Source organism: Lipotes vexillifer, unplaced genomic scaffold, assembly GCF_000442215.2.
Source record: "Lipotes vexillifer unplaced genomic scaffold, Lipotes_vexillifer_v1.1 scaffold911, whole genome shotgun sequence".
NCBI classification, from domain to species: Eukaryota; Metazoa; Chordata; class Mammalia; order Artiodactyla; family Lipotidae; genus Lipotes; species Lipotes vexillifer.
The window spans coordinates 1,368,825-1,381,178 of NW_006781377.1; the positions used below are offsets into that span (position 1 = coordinate 1,368,825).

Sequence of the window (12,354 nt, forward strand, 5' to 3'; positions counted from 1 at the left end):
CTTTCAGAGACTGTCCTCATCAGAAAGAGGCTATATCTGCCAGTTAGTCAGTTAAAATCCTTAGCAGAGGGCCAGGCACACACACACACACACACACACACACACAAAAAAAAAAAAAAAAAAAAAAAAAAAAAAAAAAAAAAGCAATTATACCCCAATAAACAACAAAAAAAAAAAAAAAAAAAAAAAACAGAGAAGAAGATAAAACAAACTAAATAAAGTTATTTTAACCTTTTTCTTTGAGAAAATTATAGATTTATAGGAGGTTGCAAAGAAATGTACAGGCAGGTCCCATGCACCCTTCACCCTGCCTCTTTCAATGTTGATATTTTGCATATCAAACAAGAAAATATCCCAAACAAGGAAATATCCAAAGTATGAAATTGACATTGGTCCAATCCGTAAAATTTACTGAGCTTCCACAAGTGATTATGCACTCATCTGTGTGTGTGTATGTGTAGATCTACACACTTTGATCACAAGTATAACTTCATGTGAGTACCACAACCATCAAGATACACAACTGTTCCATTATCACAAGGCTCCCTCATGCTACCCCTTCACAGACAGGTACGCTTTCTCCTCTACCCCGTGTAATCCTTAATCCTTGCTGACCACCAACTTGTTCTCCATCTCCATAATTTTGTTGCTTCTAGGATATTTTATAAATGGAATTAGACAGTATGAAACGTTTTGAGATTGGCTTTTTTCACTCAGCATAATTTTCTTGTGGTTTGTTCAAGTTGCCGTGTGTTTCAATAATTCATTCCTTTTCGTTGCTGAGTAATAATATCACATGGTACAGAAATACCACTGTTTGTTTAACCATTCACCTATTGAAGGGCATTTTGGTTATTTTCAGTGTTTGGTTAGTACAAAGCTACTATAAACATTCCTGCAGAAGCTTTAGTTTTTTGCTGAAGAGAATTACAATTCCTCTTACACAGCCAACTCATCTTGTTTAGAGCAGAAGTTTTCAGAGATGGATGACATGGGTGAGGAGCTAGTGATTCCATACTGCATCAAATATGTTTGTTAGTATATTCAGGAAGGAGTAACCATCTGTCCTGGTTTTCCCAGAACAGGCCGATTTATGTCTGCTGTCCTGGCATAATGATTCCCTTCAGTCTTGGAAGTGCCCCAGTTGGTATGGTAAATTATATAATCACTCTGATTCAGATTTCTTTTTTTTATTGAAGATAAAAAATAGTTAATTAGAAGATATAGTTGATTTATAATGTGTTAGTTTCAGGTGTACAAGATTCAGATTTCTTAAAGATTCCAAGCATTGCTATGCCTGCTTGGCTATGATAGAATTGCATTTTTGTAGATTGCTGTTTTGTAATCTCTCTGAGTATCAGTGGAGTGATTCTAGAGTATGAGAAATGAGATACTCTTTGTGCAATGAAAGATATCTTGCTGAAGTCTCTACTTTTCTGCCGCCTCCTTTTCTGTTAGAAAACGTTTCTTCCTATGTTTCAGTTTTATGGTTGGGGACAGCTTCCAGGCTCATGACTTAGCTCCTGTGTCTTAGCTCATGTCATAGCTCCACAACTGGAGAGGAAAGTATTCTTTCTCACTGTTGCCAGTTTGGAAGTAATTGCAGGGATGGATTCTGGTAGGTTTGGCTTAGATCACATGCCAATCTCAAAGACAGTAGTCAGGTACAGTCCCCAAATGGGCTTAGCTTAGGTCAGGGTTCGCCCCTTGACTGATCACTGTCCGGGGTATTAAGGTCAAGTAGGATCCTTTCCAACCATAAGGATTAAAAAGGAGTTTTCCTCAAAGGATGGCAGGTGTTGGAGAAGACGGCAGATTTGGCCATTGGAGGAAAGGTGATCTGGGCAGTCACTCTAATTTCTGTCTTCAGTGAAGAGGCCAGCACACTAGCAAATGACACACAGCTGGAAGAGCACAGCCAAAATTCAATCCTGTACCTTTTTGACTACAGAGCCTATAGTCTTAAGTTTTATTATGCATTATATTTAGCTGTGGAGAAATGGAAAATAAATGCCTGTCAATATAGACTCTGAAGTTTTTCTATGTGACTAATTCTGAAGTAATCACACTAATGGGAAGCACACATATAGGTGATGATCCCCAACATTTCATGGTCATAATCAATGCCTATGGTCATCCGTATGTCCTTCACTGGTGAAAGTACAATTGGGAATTGAATATAATTGAACCTCAGACCCCTGGCTTAATTCCTAAATTGAAGAGGACTGAAAATGCTCAGGTTCTGAAAAAATTATCATAGCACATTTAAGTGAAAAGAGCATGCTAAAATAGTGGGACAATTTGATACTTTTTTTTTTTTTTTACATACCCACTCCAGTACACAGACATAGGAAAAAAATTTGGAATGATATGTCCCCCAGATGGTAGTTATTTTAGAACTGAATATGTAGGAATGGCTACTTTCTTCCTTTTCTGCCTGTTGTATTTTATATATTTTCCACAGTGAACATGTATTAGTTTTCAAATTTTTAATTCATTATAAAATTCTTATGATTGGTGATGCACGCCTGATTCAGACTTACTTTGAGATTTCAAATGAAGAAATCCCTACTTCAGAACCACAAGAAACCACATGGTGAAAAGGCTAATTGGAGGCCTCAGCATAGCAACAAGAATTTTAGTAGAAAGAGTCTCATTAGGTTTCCAATTAGCCTTCAAAAAATAAGTAAAAAGATGTGGCAACAGGAAAGAACCTGGAGCACCTCTAAAGGGGGGCTGACTTTCAGCAGATTTAACAGTTTTACCTAATTAAAAAGAAGCATATAAGCTAAGTTTTCAAGATTAAGTCCATAGTGCTTAATTCTAAGTTGTTGCAATCATTTTAGCACAGTTTTGATAATACCAGAATCTTCATATTAAAAATCCCAAGTACCTATCCATTTTGAATGAGGCCCATAGTTATTTCTGCAAGACTAATTAAAAAGTATAATTTAGTTAGGGGTAACTGTAGAAGAAAGTCCCCATAATGATGCAAAATAAACTTGGCCACATCCCATCACTATCTTTATATGTAAATCACACTATAATAACCTAGCTTTTTCTAAAATCCTTTAAGGGAGGACCAAATGACTCACTGTTTAATAATACATTACAGACATTATACAATTCCCTTGGCTTTTTATTATTCACCTTATTAATCAACTTAACATTCAGAAACTTTAGAAGTCAATTTTTCTTCCTAGATAACATCTAGGAATTTTAAATACATCCAAGTAATAAGGTACTTCTTGTGGTAATGCTGTTGGCCTTTATTGTAAAAATGATGGTTATACTTTGTGGAATTTGTCAAGAACACTCTCATATTTAGGATTACACTTTAGTTTTCAGCACAACATCAAAATAAATCGATATCCTAAAGCCATATTACGAGAATATCTATTTTCTGGACCACCAACTTGACTTAAATAGGAAATTCCTGGTTTATCTGAGACCAAGAATGATGTATGACAATTAGCCTAATTCTGATGCACCACACAGAGAGAGAAAGAGACTCATATAAATGTGTTCTTGGAGATTTCCAGAAATTTTGTTTTGATACTAAAAAAAGAAGATCGTTAAACTTAAAAATAATAATTTATTAATTGCAGAATTGTTAATATTATTTTTATACTCTTTAGGAGCACTTCTCCTTATTATACATCAGGGAAGGGAAAACCTCTTTTTAGCCATTTATGTGAGTGTACAAATAATCTGATCACAATTTCTCCTGTATTTTTGACTCTAGAGGAGATATTGATTTATCAACAAACAAAAAGAAAATTAAAGTCATAGAGAAAAAAATTACAACTAACTCAAACTTCCGCACTTTACCAATACAGTAGTAGACTATGGATATAAATTAGTATATTACAAGACAGTGTAATACCTTTCAATTCTCTAGCGAAATAGTGTAAGTAATAGTACTTGTTTCATGCATATATTTTTGTATTTTAGTACTTTGAAAATCTTGACAGTCCAGGTTTTTGGTGTATATATACTAACATTTTAATGACTACAACACTAATTTAATCAGCATGTTTAGCTGTCTGTCCATGTTTGGATAATAAAATACTTATTATCTAGTATTCAACTGAGTATGAAAATTATCATCTGCTTCTGTATAAAATTACCTATTGGGATCTTAAACAAGAAAGGACATTCATTGTCTGAAATCCATTAAAAAAATTTCTATGAGGTACCAATATGCATTTAAAAAAAGAAAAAATATCTTTTTAAGGAATAAAGGGACTCATAAGTTTTAATGATTGAAGAAAAATAACAATGATCATCTGAGCTTCAGTCAGTCATGTGAGTTTCTGGAAATGCCTTTAGAGGTCTAGATCCAATCTGAGTATATTAATGTACATTGTGAGGGAAAAATAAAGAAAAAACATTATGTAAAAAATTATTTTTAATTTTGATATTCTCAAATTGTAGAGCCAAGAAAAGAACACATTTTTAGACTTGAAAAACCCCAAAACTACTTTGTTTACAAGTTAAAATAAACTTTATGCACAATGAATAAAATAGAGAATAAGTGATCAAAAAAGCTGTTTTTACTTCATTACAGATGAGAATTTGCCACACAGGGGAACCCATTCATTGCTTGAGCACACACCATTTACCAGTGGTTGATTCTGGCAATAGAATAGCAAGAAAAAGAAATGTGTGAGGAACCTTATCTTGATGTCTAAAAGACTTTATTTTCACTTGTGGTAATAAATCCTTTGCTACCTCCACAAGACCAATAGAACAGCATCTCGAGATTATCTTCCCGTTCTGACTACACTCTCTCCCTCAGCACTGCCTGCCCGATGGACCCTCTCTCCTAGTTCATCTCACTGTGCATTGGCTCCATTCCCTGAACTTGCACGCGTGCAACCTGGTTTTCCTCTGTCTCGAGTCTGTCCCATAACTCCTGTCTGACCTTTCTCACCCTATGTATTCATTCAATATTCATCCATTTATTCAACAAATATTTACTGAGCATCTACCCTGGGCAGGGCACTCTTCCAGCAGCTGGGGATACAGCAGTGAACAAAAAGGATAAAGACGTTGCTTTCAGGAACCTACAAGCATTCCAATAGAGGAGTTCCAATAGAGGAGTTAAGTAATAATAAAGAGCTAATATAATGTCATGTAGTGAGTGATACATTCTCTAAAGAAAATAAGCCTGGGTAAAAGTGGTAAAATTTGAGTGATGGGTTGATTTTTAGATTGGCTGGTCCGGAAAGACATTTTTTTTTTTTTTTTCCTTGCGTTATGCGGGCCTCTCACTGTTGTGGCCTCTCCCATTTGCGGAGCACAGGCTCCGGACGCGCAGGCTCAGCGGCCATGGCTCACGGGCCCAGCCGCTCCGCGGCATGTGGGATCTTCCCGAAACGGGGCACGAACCCGCGTCTCCTGCATCGGCAGGCGGACTCTCAAGCCCTGCGCCACCAGGGAAGCCCAGGAAAGACATTTTAAGGAACCACCCTTTGCGCAGAGATTGGCACTCTCAGCCCCTTACCACGGTTCATCACAGAACACCTTTGGGAAGAATGAGAATCGTCTTCTACCCAACTGGTTATTGTGGCCATGAAAGAGAAGAAAGGACGGCAGCCAGAAACCTTGGACTGGTGTAAATAGCTTAAAGCAGTATGATGGAGGGTTGAGGACAGGACAGAGAGATGACAAGCTTCTCACATTTTATCTTTATAACCTGTCAAGTCTGTTGGCAAGCAGGTCTTCAGAACATGCAAGAAAGCAGGAGCAGTCACAACCTAGTGTCATACTAAAATGAAACAGAGATAGAAGTAATGTGTGAAAGATACAACCCGAAATAGTTCATCTCAACAGCAAACCAAACCAAACAACAAAATGACTGTCCAAAAGTGGAACAGCCACCTCTCAGCTGATAGTAATTTCACCATTTATGACCAATTGGCAGTAAAAAGAGGCAAGATCTAAGTACCAGCTTAAGTATTGAACTAGATGATCTTTGAAAAGTATAGTTTTATGATTCAACAAAACACACTGAGCAAATTATGTTGTTCTCTTAAGTCATATATTAAGACAATCATATTTAAAAATAGTGTTAAAATTAATTTTCTGTCTTTTTAACAGTAAAAAGCCAAAGACATTTTTGTATGTACAGTTACCAAACCCAGAGTTAGCGCAACCCATAAAATAAGGAAAATATACACTTTTTTTTCTTCCAAGAGAGTTGAACATCAGTCCTTGAAAAGACAGTTGGGAATAGTTATTCTCCTTCATGCAAATTCTTCAGATTCTGAGATTTAGACTATGATTGATCTTACTGGTATGTTTCCCCTATCATTAAAGTTACTTTTCTCATTAAGGAAAGAGAGAGATAAAGAGAAGAATTGTCTAGTGTACAAATATAGATATTGTTTCTTAAGGTGTATTCACTATTCCCATGAATCATTTTTAGAAAAAAATTCTGCACTCAAACTTGGGAAGGGCTTCCCTGGTGGCGCACTGGTTGAGAGTCCGCCTGCCGATGCAGGGGACGCAGGTTCGTGCCCCGGTCCGGGAAGATCCCACATGCCGCGGAGCGGCTAGGCCCGTGAGCCATGGCCGCTGAGCCTGCGCATCCGGAGCCTGTGCTCCACAACGGGAGAGGCCACAACAGTGAGAGGCCCGCGTACCGCAAAAAAAAAAAAAAAAAAAAAAAAAAAACTTGGGAAATGCTACACACTATATCTTCCTACTGGAAGTACAATGCATATTAACATAGTGAAGGTTCTAAGAAATCCTGGTACAAAAAATAATAATAAATGAATTAATACTAGTTTAAACAAAGTTAAACAGATTACTTCCCAAATTCATGTCAGCACAGAAGTGTTTATTTTTAATAATATCTGTTAACATTTTAAGTCTCTAATGTTCCATGGAGTACACTTGGGAAGATGCTGCTCTAGACACATTTTTAATTGTTCTTCTTTGACTTTTTCTTTGGGCTATTTTTACTGTCCTATTTCTTTCTTTCTCTTTTTCTTTTTGGACACAGCACTTATTGAGTGCTTACTGTACTCTAGGCACTGTTTAAAATATGTTATGGTCACTATCTCACTTATTCCTGACAATAATCCTCTGAGATAAACATAGCCAATCACCATAGGGACCCCAGAGAGGTGAAATAATTTCCCCCATATCCTGCTGTTGGTAAAAGGCACAGTCCAGAGAGCTGAGATTGAAATCAGGTCTCTCTGACCCAATGACGCCTATCCTTTTAACAGAAGGCCAGTTCTCAACTCTTCTAGTCCCAGAAGCATACCACCCTTCCCAAGCTCTGAGAGACCAAGAGCCTGCTTATTTCCCAATCCAAAGATTTTCGAGATTTTAGCTTATAGTACCTCTCCATTGCATTTGACGCAGTTTGCCAATCCCTCTCTGAAATTTCCTGAAATTTCCTAGACCTTGGGTTTCCTTGATTCTTATACCTCTCTGGCTGTTCCTTCTTCATCTTCTAAGGCTCCTCAGGAAATGTTACTGCTCCTCAGGCCCCACCCTGGGCCATTGCTCTTCTCTCCTTTGCCCTCTGCTGGGACATCCCCATTCACATCTCCAGGTCTGCCCTCCCCCCCAGACATCCGACTCTTATCTAAGTACCTGCTTTCTATAGGCACTTCCAATTCAAAAGATCCTCCACTAACCTCATCATGTACTACAGCAGTGGAGGTCCCAGCAGGACACTCAGGGGAAATCTATGGAGTTTAATCAAGAGACTGTTAATTAAGGTGTAGAGCAGGAGTAGTGATACTAAACAGGGATGATAAAGTATCCAGGGACGAACAGCAGCGAGAAGCTATTACCCTAAAGAGACCAGGGGAGGAAGCTGTTTCTGGAACTTGGCCAGAACTTGGCCTTGAAAGAGGAGCTGACTACAGGATTGAAAGAGGGGATGAAGCCATTGCCTATCAGGGTCCAGCCAGCGTGGACTCCTACCAGTAATCTTCTGTTAGCGCCTCCTATTAGTCAAACTCGCTGCTGGCCAAAGGGCAAGGGATCCTGAAGAAGCAGTCTTCACAGGGAAGCTCCCTGGCACTGAGGGTGGAAAGGGAGGTAGACTGATCTGGAGGAGAATGGACACCACCAGTACACTTGGTATCTTTTTTTTTTTTTTTTTTTTTGTGGAACGCGGGCCTCTCACTGCTGTGGCCTCTCCCGCTGCGGAGCACAGGCTCCGGACGCGCAGGCTCAGCGGCCGTGGCTCACGGGCCCAGCCGCTCCGCGGCATGTGGGATCTTCCCGGACCGGGGCACGAACCCACGTCCCCTGCATCGGCAGGCGGACTCTCAACCACTGCGCCACCAGGGAAACCCAAGGCCCTTTCCAATTTAATGTTCCTTGATTATGTATCACGTAAGAGCAGAAATGGAAGGAAATATAAAGAGGAGGTTCAGAAAGAAAGAAGGATTCTGGCCAAACCTGTGAGTTTAGGGAAACCTTCCAGTTCACTACTAATGAGCACCGTTTCAGGGAAGGCAGAATCTAAATTCCTATGATGTCATATGCTACAACTTGCCTCTTTGTTGACAAAATACTGATGTCGAGTGAACTGATATAGGAAACAATTTTCAAGGAGAGGTGTAGTAAAGATAGGATAGGTGAGAGAAGTTACATTGTTTTTACTAAAATTATGGGAAGATGTATGAGAGGGAAAATCTAAATGGAGTAGTATTTATCTGGTGATTAAATAAATAAAAAATAAATAATACTCCAATAAATACTACTCGATTTACATTCACATGTGGGTGGAAGACTTTGAGATTGGTAGGCTCCCAGTATACTTGATAACAGAGTTCTTTTGTTTCCTGTTTTTAGAAATAGAAATATACCATCAATATTGATATGAAAGTAGAAATTTTCATAACCAACATTGTGCTTATGAAACATCAATTATGCAGCTATTAGCTTCATAACATAAAGTGGATGATTTAAACAATTGGCGGTGACTGATTAAATGTGACCATCATTAAGCCATGGATAGGGAACAATGCACTAAGGCTTCCTTAGCCAGGAACCTTGAGCTTACCTCAGTGAAACTGGTTATAGCCAATCTTACAGATTCAAAATTTCAGACTTTCCCACCACTTATGTCCAGCTGCTTGTTTCTGATTTGTGGAAAAGATAAAACTACAAATCAAGCCTCGTATTTGAGTCTCTCTAACTTTATGGCTTTAAGGGATTTTCACTCTCATGTGGAGGATACTTCATACAGAGTAGTGAAAGATTGTCTGACATAATGAGAACTACCGAGATTTGGGGGGAGGGCTGCAGAAATGGTTTCTTTCTGACTTAGCACAGATAGACCTTTTTAGATTTTATCACTGATATTCAATCGACAACTTGGTATTTAATAATGGAATGTTATGTTTCTATCACCACCTGCATGTTAAGTCTGTTTTACTGACACTTATTCAGGACCTTGAATGCAAAAGCATCTCCAAATTATGGAAAGATTATACTATGAACCCAATTTACCATGTAATATACTATTTCCAAAATGTAAATGCATTACTCTATGTGCCCAGTTTACCACTTTGAACATCTCTTGTCAACTGTAACAACATAAGTGAATGAAATAGCATGTGTGAAATACCTGGAAGACTGACTGGCACATGGTGGGTATTCAGTGTACATATATGAAGACTATATATATATATATATATATATATATATATATATATATATATATCTTTTGTTATACTTTATATCTATTTATATATATATATATATATATATATATATATATTTCTTTTGGTATACTTTATATCCATTTGACATAAAATGTTGCATTTACATAAAATAAAGAGTAAAGACTTGCTTTACAAAATTACTTGTCTCATTACAATATTTACTAAAAGGCAAGCTTTATTAATGTATTTACTGTGTGATGCAGTTTATCATAATTGACAGTAAACTGCAAATGTGCAGGAAAACACCTATTATGTAGAACAGGGTGAACATCTATTACAGTCTATGCCATTACTGACTGCAATTTCTCAGTCTGGTATCAAGTTTTGATTAGAACTTTTGCTACAAATGTTTTCATTTTTTATGGCACTCTACCCATACTCCAGAACCCATCATTTGACCATTTCTGAAATTCTCACTCACTATGAAGATTTCAAATAGAAACCTGAGGTAGTGCCAAAGGTTGGGTTTGGATCAGATGTCATATGTGTAAGTCCTAGCTGTTACATAGTAAAATGTGTGGTTGTTCAGTTTCTCACTTTGCATTCATGAAAAGTGTTGCATAGACATATAGTTATGACAGAATATGACAAATAGAAAAATTAAAAGAAAACTTCATAGTTTGTGTATGTTCATAAGACGTACACATTTGTGGTACAAATCTGCTTAAAGAGCAACCTCTTAGAGTGAAAATATACGACCGAGCTTATTATTTATCAAATTTTAAATAATATTATTGTTGGTAGCTTCAGAAAACGTAAAAACATATTAAATACAATTTAGAATCGTATTTAGGCACTCTGCTGCTGGTTCTTCCGGAAACTATTTTTCCTATTTTCCATTAAGATAACGAAAATATGGAATATTTAAAACTGGTGCTGTTCTCAATCCGTTGGCTCTGTTCCTCTATCTCCTTGTCAGACATTTACGATTAAGGGTGCATATGAGCAAGAAGTGACTGATAAGAAAACATTTGCATCCTTTAATGTTTCGTCCATTTCTAAGGTAGATATCACTGTGGTGCTGAAAGGATAGCTCCCGGTCACCTGTCGACGTACTTGAGTTTGCTTTGCCGGAAGAAGAACTAATAACAGAACTAAAGTAGACACACGGAAGACACGAGTGATAGACAATTACTTCATAACACTTCTCCAAAGACATCTAGCTTAAATTTCTTTAAAAAAAATTATGCACCGTATAGTTGTCAAACTAGGGGTATTTTGTTTTTGTTTTTGATTTTAAGCAGTCCTTGTCTATTTTTCTCAGAGTAAAACCCTGAAGCAGGACATTCCAAAGAAGACACGAAAAAGTTAATTATGTCTTCCATTGAAATTTAGAGGTAGCATCCTCTGTAAATATAGCGGGGGAAAGTCTAGACTTTGTAAAGGGTATTCTCAGGTTGGAGATGAGGACTTGGGAAGGGGAGTCCTCTCCGGCTCAAGCTGACATTCCTTAGTCAAAGAAAACCATGCTCACGACCCAGCCCCGGCAGTCCATTTGAGGCCGGGGAGCTCGGCCCCCGGTGTATAATCCCAGTAGAAGATAAATTAAGGCAAAGCCTCCGCTCACTCTGTTGGGGGAGGGAGAAAAGGTTAAGCAGCACCGGGGTGCAGTAGCGCCCAGAAGGGAAAGTGATCTCATTTTGTGTGAGGAAGCACCATCCGACAAGCCCACCTTTGATGCGCATGCCGGCGGCGGTACAAGAGCACAAAGGGGGAAAGCCGGAGGCAGCAAACTTCCCTCTCCTTCCACCCCATGCCTGAAGCCCGCGGAGAACACGTAAACGCAAGGACAACAAAGCGTGCACCGGGGTTGCTGCCAGCAGCCAGGCCATCGCGACCCGGGGCGCGCCGCTCCGCCGCTGCAGAGCGAGGGCGCCGGAGCGCGGGCGCAGGCAGGACCGCGGCGGCTGGGGGAGGGGGTCCCCTACCTTAAGCAGCACAAAGAGCCAGAGCAGAGGCAGGAGGCGGCGGCCGCCGCGCGTCCTCGCGGGCAGGTGCCCCATCGCGGCGTGGACGGGGACCCGGGGGGGGACGGTGGCGCCGGCTGGCTCCCCCGGCGGCTCACAATGGCGAACGGGGGCTGCAGCCTCAGACCTTGGGCGCCGAGGCTGCTCCCGGCGGGCGCATGCTGCCTGTGCAGTCCCCCCGCGTCAGCTCCCTTTCGCTTTCTGCTCCCTGGGTCCTCTAGGAACGTGCCAGGTGCTGCTGTTCTTTAACAGCTAAGGATGGAGAGGGTGCGGATTGGAGTGGGCGAGGCTCCGGCTGCCGCCGCCGCGGCTGCCGCGCGGTGAGCGAGAGGCGGGGGCCCTGCGCCCAGCCCTCCGCGGTCGTCTGGCAGCAGATACTCTCACTGTGGGCTGCGGACTCATAAAAGTGACAGCAGCTTCCCAAGCCCCACTCCAGGCTCCGCCCCAACCTCTTCCACAGTCCCTGGGACGCAGAGTTCTGTGGGGCTTCCCTGACTCCTTTTCAGCAACTCAGGAACCAAACACCCCTGTCGCTTCCCAATCTTCCTACATCTGCTCTCAGTGAAAGTAACACTTGGAGGGAAGTGGTGGTTGTGATTGTAGTGATGGAGTTCAGTGTGTGTGTGTGTGTGTGTGTGTGTGTGTGTGTGTGTGTGTGATGGGGAGGATACTCCCTCCCATTT

At 40.1% G+C, this 12,354-nt stretch overlaps 1 protein-coding gene across 2 annotated transcripts in view; it reads right to left on the reverse strand.

Annotated features, from left to right (window-relative positions):
- PTPRO (protein tyrosine phosphatase receptor type O) overlaps positions 1-12,116 on the reverse strand; it is a 240,439-nt gene extending 228,323 nt beyond the window's left edge. For both annotated transcript variants that reach the window (XM_007454619.1, XM_007454618.1), the window contains exon 1: positions 11,633-12,116. In XM_007454619.1, the coding sequence (XP_007454681.1) occupies positions 11,633-11,707 (75 nt within the window). In that variant the 5' untranslated portion in view covers positions 11,708-12,116. The remainder of the gene's footprint in view (positions 1-11,632) is intronic.
- Between the last annotated feature and the right edge of the window lie 238 nt (positions 12,117-12,354).